At 56.3% G+C, this 17,047-nt stretch overlaps 3 protein-coding genes across 6 annotated transcripts; 1 reads left to right on the forward strand and 2 right to left on the reverse strand.

Moving 5' to 3' along the window:
• Positions 1-314: 314 nt before the first annotated feature.
• Positions 315-7,190, reverse strand: NFKBID (NFKB inhibitor delta). The gene is made up of 12 exons (XM_014838285.3): positions 7,095-7,190; positions 5,668-5,768; positions 5,440-5,500; positions 4,848-5,065; positions 4,399-4,589; positions 4,201-4,306; positions 3,936-4,082; positions 3,768-3,819; positions 3,536-3,684; positions 2,007-2,123; positions 1,536-1,700; positions 315-962 (listed from the first exon to the last, which is right to left on the reverse strand). The coding sequence occupies exons 4-12, from the start codon at positions 4,851-4,853 to the stop codon at positions 909-911; spliced, it is 987 nt and encodes a 328-aa protein (XP_014693771.2). The 5' UTR covers positions 4,854-5,065; positions 5,440-5,500; positions 5,668-5,768; positions 7,095-7,190; the 3' UTR covers positions 315-908.
• Positions 7,191-9,020: 1,830 nt separating this feature from the next.
• Positions 9,021-10,558, forward strand: HCST (hematopoietic cell signal transducer). Of its 2 annotated transcripts, none has more exons than XM_014838288.3 (4): positions 9,021-9,193; positions 9,597-9,620; positions 10,048-10,179; positions 10,403-10,558. In XM_014838288.3, the coding sequence occupies exons 1-4, from the start codon at positions 9,151-9,153 to the stop codon at positions 10,441-10,443; spliced, it is 240 nt and encodes a 79-aa protein (XP_014693774.1). In that variant the 5' UTR covers positions 9,021-9,150; the 3' UTR covers positions 10,444-10,558. The 2 variants fall into 2 exon arrangements, with proteins under 2 accessions (XP_014693774.1, XP_014693775.1); XM_014838289.3 differs by having other exon boundaries at positions 9,032-9,193; positions 10,406-10,558.
• Positions 10,559-10,700: 142 nt separating this feature from the next.
• On the reverse strand, positions 10,701-15,524 carry TYROBP (transmembrane immune signaling adaptor TYROBP). 3 transcript variants are annotated; one of them, XM_070498487.1, is made up of 6 exons: positions 15,184-15,524; positions 13,281-14,237; positions 12,874-12,900; positions 12,578-12,718; positions 12,360-12,406; positions 10,701-10,932 (listed from the first exon to the last, which is right to left on the reverse strand). In XM_070498487.1, exons 2-6 carry the CDS (start codon positions 13,561-13,563, stop codon positions 10,867-10,869), a joined length of 564 nt encoding a protein of 187 aa, XP_070354588.1. In that variant the 5' UTR covers positions 13,564-14,237; positions 15,184-15,524; the 3' UTR covers positions 10,701-10,866. The 3 variants fall into 3 exon arrangements, with proteins under 3 accessions (XP_070354588.1, XP_014693772.1, XP_014693773.2); XM_014838286.3 differs by lacking the exon at positions 15,184-15,524 and having other exon boundaries at positions 12,360-12,403; positions 13,281-13,435; XM_014838287.3 differs by lacking the exon at positions 15,184-15,524 and having other exon boundaries at positions 13,281-13,434.
• Positions 15,525-17,047: the final 1,523 nt, after the last annotated feature.

The following is a 17,047-nucleotide window of genomic DNA, read 5'->3' on the forward strand; positions in this document are numbered from 1 at the left end:
ACGCACTTGCGAGTTCTCCCACGGAGAGGTGAGGGACCCAGGGTGTTTATACACCATCTTGTCAGTCCCCGGTAGGGGGCTGCGGGAGGGGGAAGTGGCAGGAACTCCCTGGCATTCAAGGCTTGCACACTCATACCCAGGGCAGAGCCACAAACAAAGATTCCCTCGCTGGCCTCAGCCGTCAGACCACCAGGTGTCGACAGGGTGGCACCCACAGTGTCTGCTACGCGCCCCACCCAGGCATATTCATCTGAACCTGACTCCTCAGCCAGGCACTAGCCACTCCCCTGCACCAATGCCCCCAGAGACCAGATGACAGTTCTAGTCCAAACTGAGTTTAATAGGGAGTTTCAGACAAGGGAGGGGTTCACTGGAATGCTGAGGTCTGGGACAGGGCGGGCCCTGAATTAGAAAGCAGGAGAACCTGGGACTCTCAGCTAGGACAGTCCTTCCTACGTCTCAGAGTTAAGGACCTGCAGGGGGTGGGTCCTGGGGAGACTGGGGGGTCTACTTGGATGCTACTGGGAGCTATTTTGAGATGTCCCAAGTACCATGGAGGGGAATTACCTCTGGGGCTCCAGGTATGATGAGCTAAGTTAGAGGAGGGGACCCTAAAAGATCCCGGTGGGGAAAGGGTTAGGGGTCCAGGGTGTTTCACAGAAACAATCAAGGGGCCTCGATTTCACAGAAATCATCAAGAGGGCTCCTTGCAGGTGGGGGAGGGGTATTACAACACCCCAAATATTGGGGCCTGTTTACCCCCCAGCAGCCATTTTGGGGTTTTAATGTAAGACCCCAATGGCAGGACATTCCACATACATTATCACGGATTTGCAACATTCGCATACGCTGGCTGTCCCACAGGACGGTGGGGACTGGAAAATCAGTCCAGGTTCTGGGTTTGAGTCCTAAGAGGACAGGCCTGGGGGTGCCACACGGCTCCTCTTCAGTAGCTGCCGGAGCTGTGGACGAGACAGGGCAGGCGGAGAAGTTTGGGAGGTTGCCAGGAGAGGTGGGGAAGGCACACCCAGAGAAGTTGGGGCTTAGAGAGGGAGAGTGGGGTCGGCTGGGTTTGAAGGTCACGTTCAAAGTCAAGATTTGGAGTTGGGGGTGAAGGTCAGGGTTCACTCATTGAGGATGAAGGGAAAGGTGTTTGTTGGGGGTTCCCACCTGGGGTTAGTATTGGGGACTGGGAGTCAAAGAGTAGAAGGAAAGGGTCAGAGGTCACATTTGGGGGTCAGAAGTCCCATTGTGAGGTCAGGACTCAGGGTCAGGGGCAGAAGGTTGGAGGTCATACTTGGGGATCAAAGGTCACACCTTGAGGTCAGGATTCAGGGTTAGAAGCAGCGGATACGCTTTGAGGTCAGAGTGGAAGTAGAGGTAAGGACACGCCATTACAAGGTAAGGGAGCAAACACTGGGGTCAGAGGTCACATTTTGAAGTCAGGGTTGAATAAGGGTCAGGAATGGGTGGGGTCGGGGGCTCACCCCGTAGGTCAGAGGCCACTCTGCAGTCAGGGTGGGCTCGGTGCTTACCCCCTCGGGGCCCGGCCCGGGCCGCAGCAGGTGGACAGGCTGCTCGTTCTCCAGGTTGCGCAGGGTTGGATCTGCCCCAGCTGCCAGCAGGCGCCGCACGATGGCTTCCTGAGGCGGCCCAGGGGGCAGGGCGGCCGCCATGTGGAGCGCTGTGTTCCCATGGGCCTGGGGACAGTGAGGGGAGGGCTGATACGGATTCAGACTCAGCTGGTCTGGGACCTCAGCAGCACACTTCACATTCTGCCACATCCCTGTCCCACATGTCCCCTTTCACCTCCCAGACCGCCCTCCACAACCACGTTCCACCCACCCCTCTGTCCATGTCTTACACATCCCCCAATCCACGTCCACATGCTACACATGTCCCACACATTATCCCCTCCACGGCCACAGGCCACAGGACTCCCCACATCCCACTGCCCTTCTCTGCCATATCTCACATAAGCTGCACATTCCAGACTAGGCCCCCACCTTCATGTTGACAAAAGCCCGCAGGTCTCCCCGTGGCAGCTCCAGCAACAGCTGAACCAGGGTAGGGTTGGCGGCCTGCACGGCCAAGTGCAGAACTGTCTTGTTGCTCTTGATCTCCTGGAGGGAGAGGAACAGCAGAGGTCAGGCCAGTTCTCTCACCCAGGCCCCCTCCCACAGAACCCAAGAGCCTTTAGAAGCCCTGTCTCTCCTTTGCAAGCATCCAGGGGTGCCTTATACAGTTGTATGTGTTGTGCACTATACAAGAGTACAATGTCATGTGCATCATAGAACTATACATTTATCATGACAAGTTTCCAGCCCAGGTGTCTTTGAGAAAAAAGTTCCTTTTCTAATCCACCAAAGGACGTCTCTGGGCTAGCAGCTGCCCTGGCCACCCCACATTCTATTAAGCACAGTAAAATGCACCAACATCCCACATAGACTGTACTCTATCTACAAGGATGCGAGCTGAGCAGTGGACTGACTAAGTGTATATCCACTTCCATATTGAGCTGTTCTCTTCATATTTTGGAGCAAATAAAGATATTTTCCACAATGAAACTTTATTATGTGTCTTTAAAGAGTTTGTAACGATAATGAACAGTAAAACTTTTATGTGTTTTTACCTAGTTGGCTCACCAAATAAATTATGAAGAGAAAACCAGGAGACGGCAGGGGAAGCTCTAAATTAAGAGCAACTTAAAAAGACATATTGCATATTTGGGCTTTATTTGGATGCTAGTTATTTTAAATGAAAAAAATAAATGTACGTCACTTCAGAGCCCAGTGGAAATTTGAACACAGCCAGGACATCTGATATCATGAGATCGTTCATTTTTTTTTAATGTGGAATAATGGTATTGAGGTTAAAAGAGTTCTTATCTTTTAAAGACACAAATATTTATGGATAAAATTATATGCTTGGGTGTGCTTAAAAGTAATATAGGAAAGTGGACGAGTGGACGGGGCAGGACTGGCTACTGATGTCGGGTACATGGAGTTCATTTTATTATTTTCTGTACTTTATCTGTGTTCCAAATTCTTCGGGAAAAAAACCCAAAACAATAAGTGGATGTTTACTTTTCTCAGCCAGCCTGTGAAGGAGGTACTGTCAGGGGAGAGAGAATAACAGGATTGTTAAGAGCTGGATTCTGGGGTCAGACCACCTGGGTTCCAGTGCTCTCTCTGACATTCACGAGCCATAAGATTTTTGACTCCTAGTGCCTCAGTTTCCTTAGTAAAACAGAGACAGTAATAAGAGCACACGTGTCAAAGGCTGGCTTTGAGGATTCAATTAGCTAATCCATGAAACTCAGGGCTTGATAAATAAGCAGCGCTTGATAATTATAAGCTAGGACCCGTAACGTTATTCCCACTTGACAACTGGGGCACAGAGAAGTGAAGTAACGTGCTCAAGGTCACACAGCTGGGAAGAGGCAATGGTCATGGTCTGTTCGGAGCCCCTGGACAGCCAGGTGCCCCCATGCCACACGCCCTCCGAGGGGCCGGCTGCCCGCAGCCCAGCTCACCTGGCTGGTGTGATCAGCACCCATGTGCAGCAACATCTGGACACAGGCCAGCCTGTCTCGGGCCTGGGTACTCAGCACCCGGGGACACAGGTCGGGTGGGTGCATAGCAACGTTGAGGGCCAGGATGGCTGTGTGGAGCGGTGTGAGGCCTGCAGAATGGAGACAGTGAGGGCTCTGCATCTGGAGTGCCCACCCCGCCTGTGACACCAGCCCTGCTCAGCACCCAACTCACCCTCGAAGTCTCTGGCTTCTAGGTCAACGCGAACCCCTGAGTTAATCACAGCCTGGGAGGAGGAGAAGGCAGAGGGCTGGATTAGGGTCTCCCCAGGCCTCCCAGACTGGAAGCCAGGATCCGGGCAACCAGTCCACCCCATTCACCCCAGCTGCCAGCTGGCCATACCGAGAGGACTCCTGGGAGCCCATACGTAGCAGCCACGTGCAAGACAGAACGCCCCTGGTGGTCAGCGGCATTGGGCTCTGCTCCCAGGTTCAGTAGATCCTCCACAATCAGGGGCTGGTTGGCGGCGGCAGCCACCAGGAGAGGGGTCTGCAGGGGACAGGAAAGGTCAGTCTGGACCCCCAGGCCCCTCCCTTCTGAAAACCAGGCATCCAGGCCCCCAGTCCCTCTGCCCTCAGATCCAGGAGTCTAGGCCCCCAGCCCTCACCTTGCCCTTATGCTCGCGAATGTCCAGGTGTCTGTACACTTGAAGAATCTCGGCTGCAGCATATGCTGCCCAGCGCAGCCCCCGAGCCGCAAACAGGTGCAGGAGCCTGAGCACAGGTGGGGCGGCAGTGAGCACAGCTGCCCAGCAAGCCAGGAGCCTGCCGACGCCATTCCCCATACTCATATTCCCTATACTCACGTGTCCCCCTCCTCATCCTGGGCCAGCAGCTGTTGGGGCCCCAAAGCCAGCATGTGAGCACGGGCTGCATCCAGCGATGGTCCGGTGACCACAGGGGGCAACTGTGGGGGTCCTGAGGGGAGTCCGGAACCTCTCCAGGATCCCGCCTGTGGCAGGGACGGTTCTGCATAGAGCCGGGTATCCAGGGGTTCCTGAAGGGTGCGGGTGGTAGGGAGAGCCAGTCAGCTAATTCCCTCTTCCCAATCCACGGCACACACGTACACATACAGAGCGCCGGCAGAGTGGCTGGGAGTCCCATCTGTACCAAGCGACCTTGGACCTTCGGGCCTCAGTTTTGCCAATCTGAGGAATGGGATCTTAACCCAGCCCCAGACATCTCAGAACACTGCATGAGGGCAACTGGGAATTCTAGGGGCCCTTCAGCATCCCGTTCCCACTCTGCATCTCACCTCCATCCCCAGGGGGAATGGACACGGCCGCCCAGGGTCCGAGGGTGGGTAGAAGTCGGAAGTCAGGAAATTTTCAGCAGCAGCAGCAGGGTAAGAGTAGGGGCTGTCCGTGTAGGCAGCATGCGTGTTGGGGTCCCAGTCTGGAAAGCCCGTGGGAGGTGCCAGGCTGCCAAGTCCAGAACCCACAGTCTCCTGGTGTGCTGGGAAGTGAGTATGGCCTGTGTGTGAGAGGAGTGGGGGGGCCCTCATTACCAGAGTGAGGGAAGTCATGGTCAAGGCTGCAGGATGGGCATGAGGGCCTGGAGTCTCCCAAGGTACTGAAAGCTAGTACTTCTGGGACCCCAAAGGGCTGGGACCTGGACTTCCGGGGACCCCGAGGGGTTGAGGGCTTAGACTCCTAGAGCTCCAAAAGGCTGGGAGCCTGGGCCCCGGGACGCCGAAGGACAGGTGTATAGACTGGGGGGCTGAAGAGAATCTGGAACATCAAACCTACTGGGTCCCAGCAAGAAGGAGGGTCTGACTCCGAAGTTCCTAAAAGTTTTGAGTTGGGATGTTTGAGCCCTGAGGGAAGCAGGTGAGTTTCCAGACTTACCAGCCTCAGCCTCATTCACAGATGGCGTCAGGGGCTGCGCCAGGGGAGGCGGGAACTGTCCCTGTAGAGGCAGAAGCAAAAAGAACAAGGGGGAATTTATTTGGCAGGCTCCTCAGCATCCACTCCCCACCTACAGGGCATCTAAGTCAGGACGACATCTCTCATCAGCTCCGAGGGCGGCAAGCCAGCGAGTCCCTGCACGGCAGGGCAGGGCTTCATGGGCCTCACCGGTACCCCACCAGCGTCAGGCTGCTGCTGGCGGCGCCTCTGTTCCTCCAGGAGCTTCTTCACGGTCTGCGACGGACAGTGGCTGCGCTCACTCCGGCTCACTGCGCGGGGAAGGGAAGTAATCAGGAGTCCTTAAGTCACCCAGGGGCGCGGGGGAGTGGATTCTGGCTCCCTCCCGCGCGGAAAAACTGGCACACTGATGCCGCCTGAGAACTCCAAAGCCAAGCTTAACTTTCGGGTGTGGCGCCCGCCTCCGCCGTTTCCTTCCTTTTGCTCCGCACTTTCCCCTCTGACCCAAGTTTCCACCAGCGTCGTGGAAACTAAGGAAGGGGGAGGAGAGCGCCCTTCTGCAGCACCCCCAACTTCCGTGAAAAATCCCACCTTCCAGATCTCCCAGGCCTGAGGTCGGTGGGCTGGGAGGGGAGAGGGGGGTCACCGGGCATCACTCCCTGGAGACGCAACCCAGGTTCCCAACATCCCTCGGCCCTAGAAGCGGACCTGATACTCCTTCCTCGGGAAACCGGGTGTCCGAGTCCCCGGCCCCTGTCCCCGGGGAAGCACGAGTCAATAGCCCCCTAGCTCAACAGGGATCCAGGGGTTCAGACCCCGCGCCCCTTCAGACCCCGCAGTGCAGGCCCCTCCCGCAGGAATCTGGGAGCCCAGCAGCCCTTCCCCAGGACCCAGGAGTCCGGGCTTCCTCCTCCCTAGGACCTGGGAGTCCCAGTTTCCAGACGCCTGGACCTAGGAAGCCCAGGCTCTCAGCCCACACCCTCCGAGCCGGTTCCGGCGGAGGAAGGGTTAAGCGGGGGAGGGCAGACACGGAAACAGACGCGACGCGCTGACGTCACGGCGCTCACGCAAGGGAATCTTCCATCTCCCCTAACTCTGGGTGCCGGCCCAGGTGTCCGGTCCCGGGGCGGGGCGCGCGGCCGAGCGTGGCGCTCGCGGAATCCCCACACGTGGGGAATTCCTGCTCAGCCCGGGGACCCCGGACGCGGGGCAACTCGGGAAATCCCGGGGCGAGGGCAGGTCACGGCCGGCGTGGACCCCCCGCGGTCAGGCGCCCGACCCTCCCCACGGAGACCCGGGCTGGTTTGAAACAACCACGCCCCCGACGACTCAGGCCAGGCCCTCTCCCCAGGGGAAGGATCCGGACCGCCAGCCCTCCTTCCACGGGACCCAGGGGTCCGGGCTCCCAGCCCTTTCACCCTCGGGACCCAGGAGCCCGGATCCCAGCCGCGCCTCCATCAAGACCCAGGGGTCCGGGCCCCCTGCCCCCTCCAAACACCGGGTACCCTCACTCCTAGGACCCAGGACGTGATGCTCCAACTGCGTCCCTAGAGCCTCCGGAGTCCCCCTCCTAGCCCCACACGCCGGCCGCTCACTCTCCCACCGCCGAGCGTGCCGCGCCTCCCTGCCCCCATTACCTCGGGGATTCCGGGGAGCGGACTGGGGGCCCCCAGGGCCCCGGCCTCGGCGCTGCGCCAGCCTCGCTGTGTCCCCGCGGAGCCGCCGCCGGGTCCCCGATCTTGGGTCCGGTCCCCCGCGAGTTTTTAAACGAGCTTCTGGCACCGCCCCGTCCTGGGCAGGGCCCCGCCCACGGGCCGGGGAGTCCCCGCGTCGCGCTCCAGTAAACCCGGGCTCTCAAGGGTCGGGGCTGATTTTGCGGGCCTGAGTCTCTCGGGAAAGAGGGAGCTGGGGACCCCACCTTTGGTTTGAGGGGGAAGGGGTCAGGGGTAGCGAACTCCTGAAGGAGGAGGGCCCTGGGGCCTCGACTTACGGGTCTGTGTCCAGGGGGTGCGGGAGGCCTTGACTGCGGGGCCCTGGGCTGGGGCCTGGGGGGCTTATTACTGGGTCGCAAAGGAGGAGGGGGCTGGGGTTCTGGACTCCCTGGTCTGGAGGGAGGAAAGGTCTGTTGGTAAGAGTGATCTAGGTGGACTCAAATTGCTCCGTCTTCCTCCCATCACCTTTTATTCCAGAGTTCGGTTCTCATTCATTCATCATTTACAATTATGTATTACCGCGGGGCCGGGGGGCGGGGTGGGGGGTGGGGGCACTTTGCTGAGCGCTGTGGTGGAGCTATGAACGAAGCGGGCAGGACTTCCCAGCCCTCAAGCCCAGCGACATTCCGGTGGGAGGCTCCTTCTCAGTTCCCATGTTGGGACCATCCGCAGCGCTGACCGTGTCAACCATATTTCTCCCCGGGTTCCAAGACTCCATGTTTCCGGGTTCTCCTCCCTCGCTTGCTGCTCCTTGCTTTCCCTGGCTGTTTCCTCCTCTCCACCCATTGTGGGGGCGGGGGGGGGGGGGGGGGGGGGGGGGGGGGGGGGAAGGGGGACGTTGCTCCTCTATACGCACTTCCTTGGTGATCTCATCCAGTCTCATAGCTTTAAATACCATCCATAGCCATCAACCCCCAAATTTACATCTCCAGGCCGGACTTATCCCCTGAACTCAGAGGCAGCTGTGGTTGTTCAACTTCTCCACAAGGAGATGCCGGGGATCAGAATTGGCCACCCCAAAATGTGTCTCTTTGCTTTGATTATTTTTAAGAACAAAAGACTAAAAGAAACTTTGACCTTCCCCCTAAGTGCCTAAAAGAATTTAAGATAATTCTTAAATTATCTTAAACAATTTAAGATGGCCTCTCAGACAGGCCATCACCATAGATAACTCTGGGTCTCATAGACTATGAGGGTCCTTGCTAAGCCTGTTCTCATCTACCAAACATTTGCCTTTGCATCTCGTGTGAACTGCCTTCGTCCCCTTTGAAACCCCAAACCACTACCCCCAACATCCTCCTGTGTCTTTAGCTGAAGATGATATTTAAGGTGATAGCTTTGGCCATTCTGCGGAGTTACCCAGTTTTCCTGAGTTTCTCCCATGTATACATGTTATAAAGCTTTGATTTTCTCCTGTTACTCGATCTCATGTAAATTTAATTCTTAGGCCAGCCAGAAGGACCCAGAGAGGGTGGAGGATTTATCTTCCTCCCCTACAGAGCTCTATCAGACATTTCCAATTCAGTGTGCCCAGACCTCAGGCATTTTCCCCCTGTACTCACTTCCCTCCTTCTGCATCCTGTCAAAGGATCCTCCATCTTTTCAGTTGCTCAGGCCAGAAGCTTTGGTCATCCTGGGTCCTTCTCTCTCATACATACCCACATCCACTCCATCAGCAAGCTCTACTTCCAAAACCTTCCAGAATCTCCCTAGTGCCCACACCCTGGTCCACCTGTCACCTCCCACCTGGACAATGGTAGCAGCCTCCCTGGTTTCTCTGACCCTCCCCCCAGTTGGTCCCTGAAGGCAGTCACAGGGACCCACCACCTCTCACCCTCCCACACACACAACACAGGAAGCAGGTGGCTTTGTAACCAGCAGGGTGACATCCGCTATTGCTGCCAGTCTACTCCCCCACTGTTCCTCAGGACTTCTCTGGACCAAAGCCCTTTGCCAGACCCCTTCCAGCCCTCAGCCCACCATGGCTTCTCCAGACAACGTCCTGTTCCTACTTTTGCTCCCAGGTGAAGCCAGAGGTTATGGGGCGTGGCAAGCCAAGTATTTGTGAAAGGGGTGGCTTGGGTGGCATCTGAAGGGAGGAGTACTCAGGGCGTGTCCTTCTCCCAGTACCCTTTCCCTTCCCCTCTCTTCCCAGAGATCTATGCAGCTTTGGACCTGGTTCTCTGGGGAGGGAAACTGAGTCTGGAGTGGCTGCCTGTTCATCTCCCTTCTCACTGCTGGGTCTCTGCCTCTCCCTCTGATTTTCTGTCTCTCTCTGTGTCTCTGGGAGCTCCCCTTCCCATCTGACCCCTCTTGCTCATTTGATCTCTCTGGAGTATGGGTTACTTTTCAGGACGTCCCCTCTCCCTGCACCCTATTTTGGGAACCACCTCCCCCCGCTGATCCACCTTTCTTCTCTTCTCACAGTGGCTGCAGCTCAGATAACCGCAGGTGAGAAATTGACGCTCCTTCCCTCTGCCATGCCACTTCAGGGACTGCTGGCATCCCTAAAGTGTGTCTCGAGGGCCCTGGAACTCTCCCAATGACTCTCCAGGTCACCATCTCAGCTCGCATTCCAAATCAGAGCTCCCAGAGGATCTGAAGCCCACCCTGGGTCCCCATCTCACTGCCCTCATCACCAAAGTGAAGCCCCAGGGACTTGGCCACCCCCCAGCCTCTCTTTGGCAGTTCCTACTATGCCCAAAGCACAGCCCTCGAGTCCTGGAACCCCTCAGTTTCTCCCCCTTTCACCCACAAGTGCAACCCCAGGGAGTCTGTGACACCCCTTCAGCATCTTCCTTTGCCCCATATGCCCAAAGCACAGCTCTGAGGGTCTGGAGCCCCTCAGCTGCCTTCTTGTCTTGGCCCCCACCCTCAGGTTCCTGTTCTGGGTGTGGACCCCTCTCCCTGCCGCTCCTGGCAGGCCTCGTGGCCGCCGATGCGGTGGTGTCGCTGCTAATCGTGGCGGTCGTATTTGTGTGTATGCGTCCCCGGAGCAGGCCCACCCAAGGTGAGGGCAGGGGCAGGGCGAGGACGGGAGGGGGGTGTCCCTAGGGAGGAGGTCCCCAGGGAGGGGTCCCCGGGGAAGTCCTGGAGGCGGTACTGGGGAAACCCTGGGGGCGGTGCTTAGGGGAACCCCTGAGGAAACCCCTGAAGAGGTGGGCCCCCAGGGAGGAGGAGATGTGGGTGGGCAGGAGTGGTCAGGCCTCATGGTTTCTCTCCCCCACCCCTAGAAGATGGCAAAATCTACATTAACATGCCTGCCAGAGGCTGAGCCCCCTGTAACTGTGACCTTTGACTTCTGACCCTCTCATCCCGGATTGTGTGTGATGGCACAGGAAACCCACTCCCAGCTTTGGGTTGCTTTGGAATAAAGCAATTGGAATACATCTACTTCGAATTCTTATTCAAAGAACCCCAGGGTCCCCGAAGCCTCCATCCCATTTAGCTATTTCTGGGTCCATGACTCTCCCCCAGAACCCCACATATCCCCCTCCCCTCAGCCCAAGGATCTGGAATAACTCAACAGGGTTTAGGGGTGCCTTGTTTATTTGGGGGCAGTGGTGGGGAAAGGTCTGGCATCTCAAGGAGGGCACTCCGTGAATCTGTATCTTGGTGGGAGTAGGAATAGGGTGCTAAGTAGGCATCAGGAGTGACTGGATCCAGGCATCAGGTTGTTGACTGCCGTGGTCTGGGCTCATTTGTAATATGGCCTCTGTGTGTTGAGGTCACTGTAGACATCTGACCTCTGACCTTGGAGCTCCTAAAGGGAAAAACAGGGTAGGGAGCATCAGTGGAAGGGATCCACCAAATAAACTCAAAAAGAATCCAGCCCTCTCCCAGAACTCCCCTCGCAGCTTCTTCAAGCTTGCAGCCATGGAAGAGATCTGGGTTTTACTCAAGTCCATTCAGTGTTCCCCTTCTCCTCTACCTTATCGTTATGCCCCAGCCTCAGGGCCTTTGCACATGCTGTTCTCTCTGCCTGGAACACTGGCCCCCTAGATCTTCCTACAGATGGTTCCTTCCCCCTCTTCATGTCTCAACTTGTGTCATTTCCTCAGAGACGCATTTCCTGATTTCCCCATCTGTGGTGTCTTCCCTCACACCCCACTCCCGGTCACATCAACCCGTTTTATGTCTTTCATGACACCTCCCCAAAATGATCTTATTTGTTAACATGCTTCCAGTCCATCTCCCCAGATAGGTTGTAAATTCTGCTGCTGTGTCCCCAGCATCAGCCCGTACAGATGCTCGACAAATCCTACCAAAGGCATGAATACCTTGGAGTAAGGCTTGGCCCTAAAATTTCAGTGCCCCCAGTAAGTGAAAGCCCCTTCTGTCTCCTGGACGTCACAGAGCCAAACTCAAGACTGTCACACTTTATGAAGAGACCGTTTACCCACAAGTGAGGCAAAGCAAAACTGGGCGCAGAGAATTCAAACAGACTTCACAGGGCAGGACTCACAACGGGGGGTGGGGATGGGGGACAGTCTGTGGCCCCAAGAGGCAGCCCTCAGACAGAATCCCTGAAATCAACGGCAAATGCCCCGTCTGGATGTGCGTCTTCACGGGGAGGGGCTGTTTGGCTTCCATTAGATTATCAGAGGAGCCCATGACCCCCGGAAGGGTCAGAATGGTGCTGACAGAGAGGCAGGAGGTGGAGAGAAGCGTCTGGCTGGATCGTGGTTCTTAAGAAGGGTGTCAAGGATGCTTGCACCACCCCTAGATTATATGCACGATTTTGCATTTTTGGTGTGGATTTTCCTGAGGAGTCTCTAGCTTTCGTCAGCTTCTCAAAGGGATGCATGATCCCTCCCAAGACAATTCGGGAACTCTTTAGTTACCAAACTAGGGCTGAATTATATCCTTATATCCCTTCTGAGAGCTTCTCCCGGAAACCAGCCTGTCCCAGCCCGGGCTTTTCCAGAACAATCTGGAGCCTGCCTTCTGGCTGAGGCCTGCATTTGCCTTCACAAAGGCAAAGCCATCCCTCCTATTTCTTCTCCTCCCACTAAGCTGAGCATAAGGTCCTGATTGCTCATTGAAAGCAGGTTTGGGCAGACGCCCTGTTTGTCTTCAAGGGTTTACAGTGCTGCTGAGAAAGTGGCTTCAGGGTCTCGGTTCGGGGAAGACTGAGGAGTGTTTAGGACAGACACTCACAGGGCAGGAGCGAAAGAGTGGTTTCCTCACCTGGTAAGGCGACTCTGTCTCCGTGATGCGCTGTTTCCGTGTCACTGCTGGGGGTGGCGAGTGGTGCAGGGTGCAGACACAGACAAGGTGGTGAATGGGGACCATTTTGTTGATGCGAAATAAGCCCCTCCATCACCATCCCTTTGGATGATGGTGAATTGGGAGCCTCCCCTCCCCGCCAGGCAAGTCCCGGGCCATCCCCCGCCAGCCCCACTCACCCTCCACAGCCCCTTTCCCTTTCCCCTGAGGGACCAGGCGGCCCAGGGAGTACACGGCCAGGGCGATGAGGAGGGTCAGCACCAGGTCCCCCAGCACGATGGCTGCCAGCACACCGGGGCTCACCACAGAGCAGTTGCATTCTGGGAAGGTATGTGGTACGGGGTCAGGGGCGTTCCAGTGGGAGTTGGGAACTGGGAGGAGGTGTCAGCAGGGGGAGGTCTGGAGAGAGTGGGGAAGGGGCAGAGATGGGGAGGTCTTTGGGAGGTAGGGAGCGGGATTGAGGGTCTAGGCCTACCACTCTGGGCCTGGACAGGGCTGAGACCTGAGGAGAGAAAAAGAAGGTAAACTGAGGCACAGGGCAGTGACTAGCGGGTAGGCATAGAAGCTGGAGAGGGTAGGTTCCGACAGCCAAGAGGCGGGGTGGAGAGCAACATCTGGTGGGGCCTGTGGGCTGTCATCATCAACTTCTACTTCTACACCGACCATCCTGTCCCAACACCCTTAGAGTCCCCTCTCCCGGCTTCTACCAGAGGCCAGATCTTGGGGGCTCAGACTCTGAGAGAGACCCGTAGGGTTTGAGGGGCTGGGGATCTCCTCCCATCCCAACCCTGCCGTTTGGTTCTCTCTTTCCACCCTGCTCTCTGCCCTGCCCGGCGCTGGGCCCAGGGGCTCAGGAGGCAGATACAGAAGCCCCCAACTCACCACCCACAATGAGAAGGAGAAGCAGGAGCAGGACCCTCTGGGAGGGCCCCAGGTCCCCCATGATGCCGGCGACGCTGCTGGACACCATAGTCCAAGGGCTGGTGGGATGTGGCGTAGCGTCGAACCAAGTGAAGGAGGAAGTCTGAGGTGGGTGGTGGCAGGAGGAAGGAGGGGACGGGACGGGAGGAGGGACAGAGAAAAATAACGCCTGAAAGAATGAAGCCCAGACATCCCAGCGCTCCTGCTGCAGCCCAAGGCTGGACCCGAAGGGCAAGGCGTCCATGTGTCAACTAGACCTCCACCCCAATTAGGGGTCAGACATCACTGTACCAGGAGGGTCAGTGGCTGACCATGATTGAAGCCAGTTCTGCCTCTTCCTGGCTGGACAACCTTGAGCAAGTCACTTAACCTTTCTGGGCCTCAGTTTCCTCATCTGTAAAACGAGGAGTAAAATAGTACCTACTTCATACTTCATAGGGTGTTGTGGGGATCAAATGAATTAGTGTTTCTAGAACAGGGTCTGACACTTGTCAGCTTTTTATAAGTGCCGGCTATAATTACTTGATAATCAGAACCTTGATTAATCAGAGCGCCACAACACCCTTCTCAGGTAGACAATCTTATCATCCCCATATTACAGAAAGGTAAAGACGCTCGCCCAAGGTCACACGGCAAATAAAGGTGAAATGGACCCCAGGAGCCAAAGACAGATATTTGACCCTTTGAGAGAAAGAAAAAAGAACCGAGATGAAAAATAGGGAAGGAGAAAAGGACGGCGAGGCAGAGAAAGAGGGAGAGGAGCAGACAGTGACACAGACATAGGATTGGGGCTTTGGAGTGAAGCAGGAGGGCGGCAGTGTGGTGACTCCTGGGCTGGGCTGGGCTGCCCCAGCAAATGAGGAAGTGGCTGGAAGCACGAACTGAGGGAGGCCACCCAGGAGGAGACAGGAGCCGGGGCTGGGGAAGGAGGAACCTGAGGTTAGGGCCAGAAGCAGGAAGCCCCCCTCCCCCGTCCAGGCGTCACACCCCACCATTCCCTGGGCCGGGGCTCAGGAGAGAAAAGGGGAAACTGGATGCTGATCATGGGACAGACGCTGCATGGCCCCTTGTGGGGGGAGGGGTTTTGGAGTCCAGAGGAGGGTCAGGGCCCAGTCCAGGCAGCACTGGCTGCTACCAGCTGCCACTACCCAGGCCTGGCGGAGTCCTGAGTCCAGTCGCTAAAGAACCAACACCCCTCCCCCCCCGCCCCGCCCCTGACCAGGCGTGGAGTGAGCGTGGAGCGAGCAGACCCCGCAGGCCCTCGTGGCCACCAGGCCTGTCCAGGCGGCTGGAGCCAGGTGAGCCAGGGGCCGGCAGAGACCAGAGGAGGCTCTGAGCCAGGAGGGCCTTGGTCCGACTCAGGTGTTCCCCAGCACCCTGTGGCTGGGCGTGGGGACAGACTGTGGGAGTGGGGACAGGAGCAGGGGCCAAGCTGCTGCAATGGTCCAAGTTATTGCAAGGATTTTGTGAGGTCGATCAGAATAATGCCTGCCTGGCACAGTGTGTACGCTCAAGGACTGTTAATTCAGTGTCCTCATTAGCATCACTGTTAGAACTTCAGGTCTCCAGTTCTGGGGTCACCTTGATAAAAATCCTCCCTTGGCCTCTCAGCCTCCTCCCAGCTGCAGCCAGGCCTGGGCCGTCCCCACCATTCAGTCATAGCCAGCACACCCAGGCACCAGCCCATCAGAACTGATGTGGCCCTAGGACTGGGCCCGAGTCCTGGGGCCCCCTTTCAGTTGCAGAGATGTGGGGAAGTCCAAAGTGACCCAAGGGAACGGACTGGGGTGATGGCAGAGATCTGTGGGATGTGGGGTAGAACTTCTTTACCACCCAGAAGTGAAATAGTTCAATATTTTCGCACCTGGTACGACTGTAGGGTGCAGACCACAGAATGCCGGTCTGGGCTGGTCCCTTCTCCAGGGTCTCCGTTCCACGGGCAGATGGGGTCCCCCCACAGTGGGTGAAAGAAGGCTGAGACGGAGGGCTGGGCCCCGCCCCCCCACTCCCACCCCACTGCCAGACTCCAGGAAGCAGGGTGGCCCACCTCCCCGACAATTCTCTCTCTGTAAAGTGTCTCAGTCGCTCCTGGAGGCAGTCCGAGAGTCAGGGAAGGCCAAAGCTGACTTTCCCAAAAAGCAGGCACTCTGTTGAAATTACGTGCAACAAGCTCACCTCTAGGGAAGCAGCAGCCCCTCCTCACTCCCCCTGCTTCCACTTTCGCCCCCTACAGTCCATCCTCCCCGCGGCAGCCAGGGGAAACTTTTTGAAACAGAGAACCTATTTTTTTTTTAACGGCCTAAAGGTTTGAACAGACGCATCATAAAAGAAGATATATGAATGGCCAATCAGCACGTGAAGAAGCGTTCAACATCATTAGTCATTAGGGAAATACAAATGAAAACCCCAATGAAATATCGCTACGCACCCACCAGGATGACTCAGTTCAACAGACTGACCCCATCAGGTGGGCCAGCTGGAAATCTCATACACTGCTAGTGGAAACGTAAAAGAGAACAACCACTTCAGAAAAGAGTTTTGGTAGCTTCTTATAAAGTTAAACACTTACCTACCCAGCGATTCAGCAATTCCACAGAAGTAAGCAATTACCCGAGAGAACCAAAACATTTCTTCCCATTAAGACCTGCCCACCCCTCTGTTCTTTCCCCTCCCCCTTGCTGTTGCTGGAATAAGTCAGGCTCCTTCTCACCTCTGGGCCTTCGTACCTGCTGTTCCCTCTGCCCGGGATGTTTTTCCCAAAGTCTTTGTATAACTGGTCCCTTCTCATTCTCCAGGTCTCAGCTCAAATGTCACACCCTCACAGAGGCCTCCACTGACCACCACTGCTTAAGTCATCTCCCACCACCTGCAGCATTTTCTTCCTGTATTTGTCACACCTGAAACTCTCTGATTTGTGTCCCCATTTCTACTGTCTGCCCCTTCATCTAGAATGGAAACTCCATGAGAACAGGGACCTTTCCGTCTTGCTCACTGCTGTAATCCCAGCACACATAGGAGATGCTCAATCGGTGTTCCTTGGCTATCGGACTAAAGGCCACTAGTGGTAACAGGGTGGATTTAGCATGGCTCCTCATCTCTGCAGACATGCTCTCTTTCTTCTTGAATTAGTCACTTGACAGGTAAGAACGCTAGTGTCCTCCAATATCCTCCTGCTCCTTCGACAGGATTTTTAGCAGGGCTTCTGGCCACTAAAGTGAAAACTGTGTTTCCTGGCCTCGTTTGCATTTAGAGTGGCCATATGGCCGCGTCCTGGCTGATGGGCGGTTTGGGAAGTGGACGGGCAGTTTATCTGTCAGAGCCTTGTGGAAGGCTGCACGTGACTCCTCTTTGATTTTCTTGTTTGCTGGAACGGGAACGCGGGAGGGGTCCTCTTGGAACTAGTGGCTGAGGGCCACATCATAAGGACAAAGGAGGAACAAGAAAGAAGGAGCCTCAGAGCCGATCGTCCTGGAGGAGCCGCCCCAGCCCTGGACTGTTACGGGAGACAGAAACTTCTACCTGATTTAAGCCACTCATGGTAGGAATTCTCCAAAGACAGTCACAAGAATTTCTTCCTCCCAGTATGCACATGCCATCTCGCTCATCAAGAGAGAGAGTGCATTTTCCCTCCCCTGGATTCTGAGCTGACCTTGTGCCTGGCTTTGACTAAGGACGCAGAGGAAGTGATGCTGTGCCAGCTCTGAGCCCGGGCCTTAAGAAGCCTTGTA

The sequence above is a fragment of the Equus asinus genome, chromosome 26, assembly GCF_041296235.1.
Source record: "Equus asinus isolate D_3611 breed Donkey chromosome 26, EquAss-T2T_v2, whole genome shotgun sequence".
NCBI lineage: Eukaryota > Metazoa > Chordata > Mammalia > Perissodactyla > Equidae > Equus > Equus asinus.

Coding starts and splice junctions, on each gene's coding strand:
- NFKBID (XM_014838285.3), bottom strand. Junction 3,820..3,935: donor GGCTCCCAGGAGTCCTCTCG/GTATGGCCAGCT, acceptor TCCTCCTCCCAG/GCTGTGATTAACTCAGGGGT. Junction 1,701..2,006: donor GGGCTTTTGTCAACATGAAG/GTGGGGGCCTAG, acceptor CACTGTCCCCAG/GCCCATGGGAACACAGCGCT.
- HCST (XM_014838288.3), top strand. CDS start 9,151: ATGGCTTCTCCAGACAACGTCCTGTTCCTACTTTTGCTCCCAG. Junction 9,621..10,047: donor TGCAGCTCAGATAACCGCAG/GTGAGAAATTGA, acceptor CCCCACCCTCAG/GTTCCTGTTCTGGGTGTGGA. Junction 10,180..10,402: donor CCGGAGCAGGCCCACCCAAG/GTGAGGGCAGGG, acceptor CCCCACCCCTAG/AAGATGGCAAAATCTACATT.
- TYROBP (XM_070498487.1), bottom strand. CDS start 13,563: ATGGACGCCTTGCCCTTCGGGTCCAGCCTTGGGCTGCAGCAGGAGCGC. Junction 12,719..12,873: donor CCCTGTCCAGGCCCAGAGTG/GTAGGCCTAGAC, acceptor ATACCTTCCCAG/AATGCAACTGCTCTGTGGTG. Junction 12,407..12,577: donor AGGGAAAGGGGCTGTGGAGG/GTGAGTGGGGCT, acceptor CGCCACCCCCAG/CAGTGACACGGAAACAGCGC.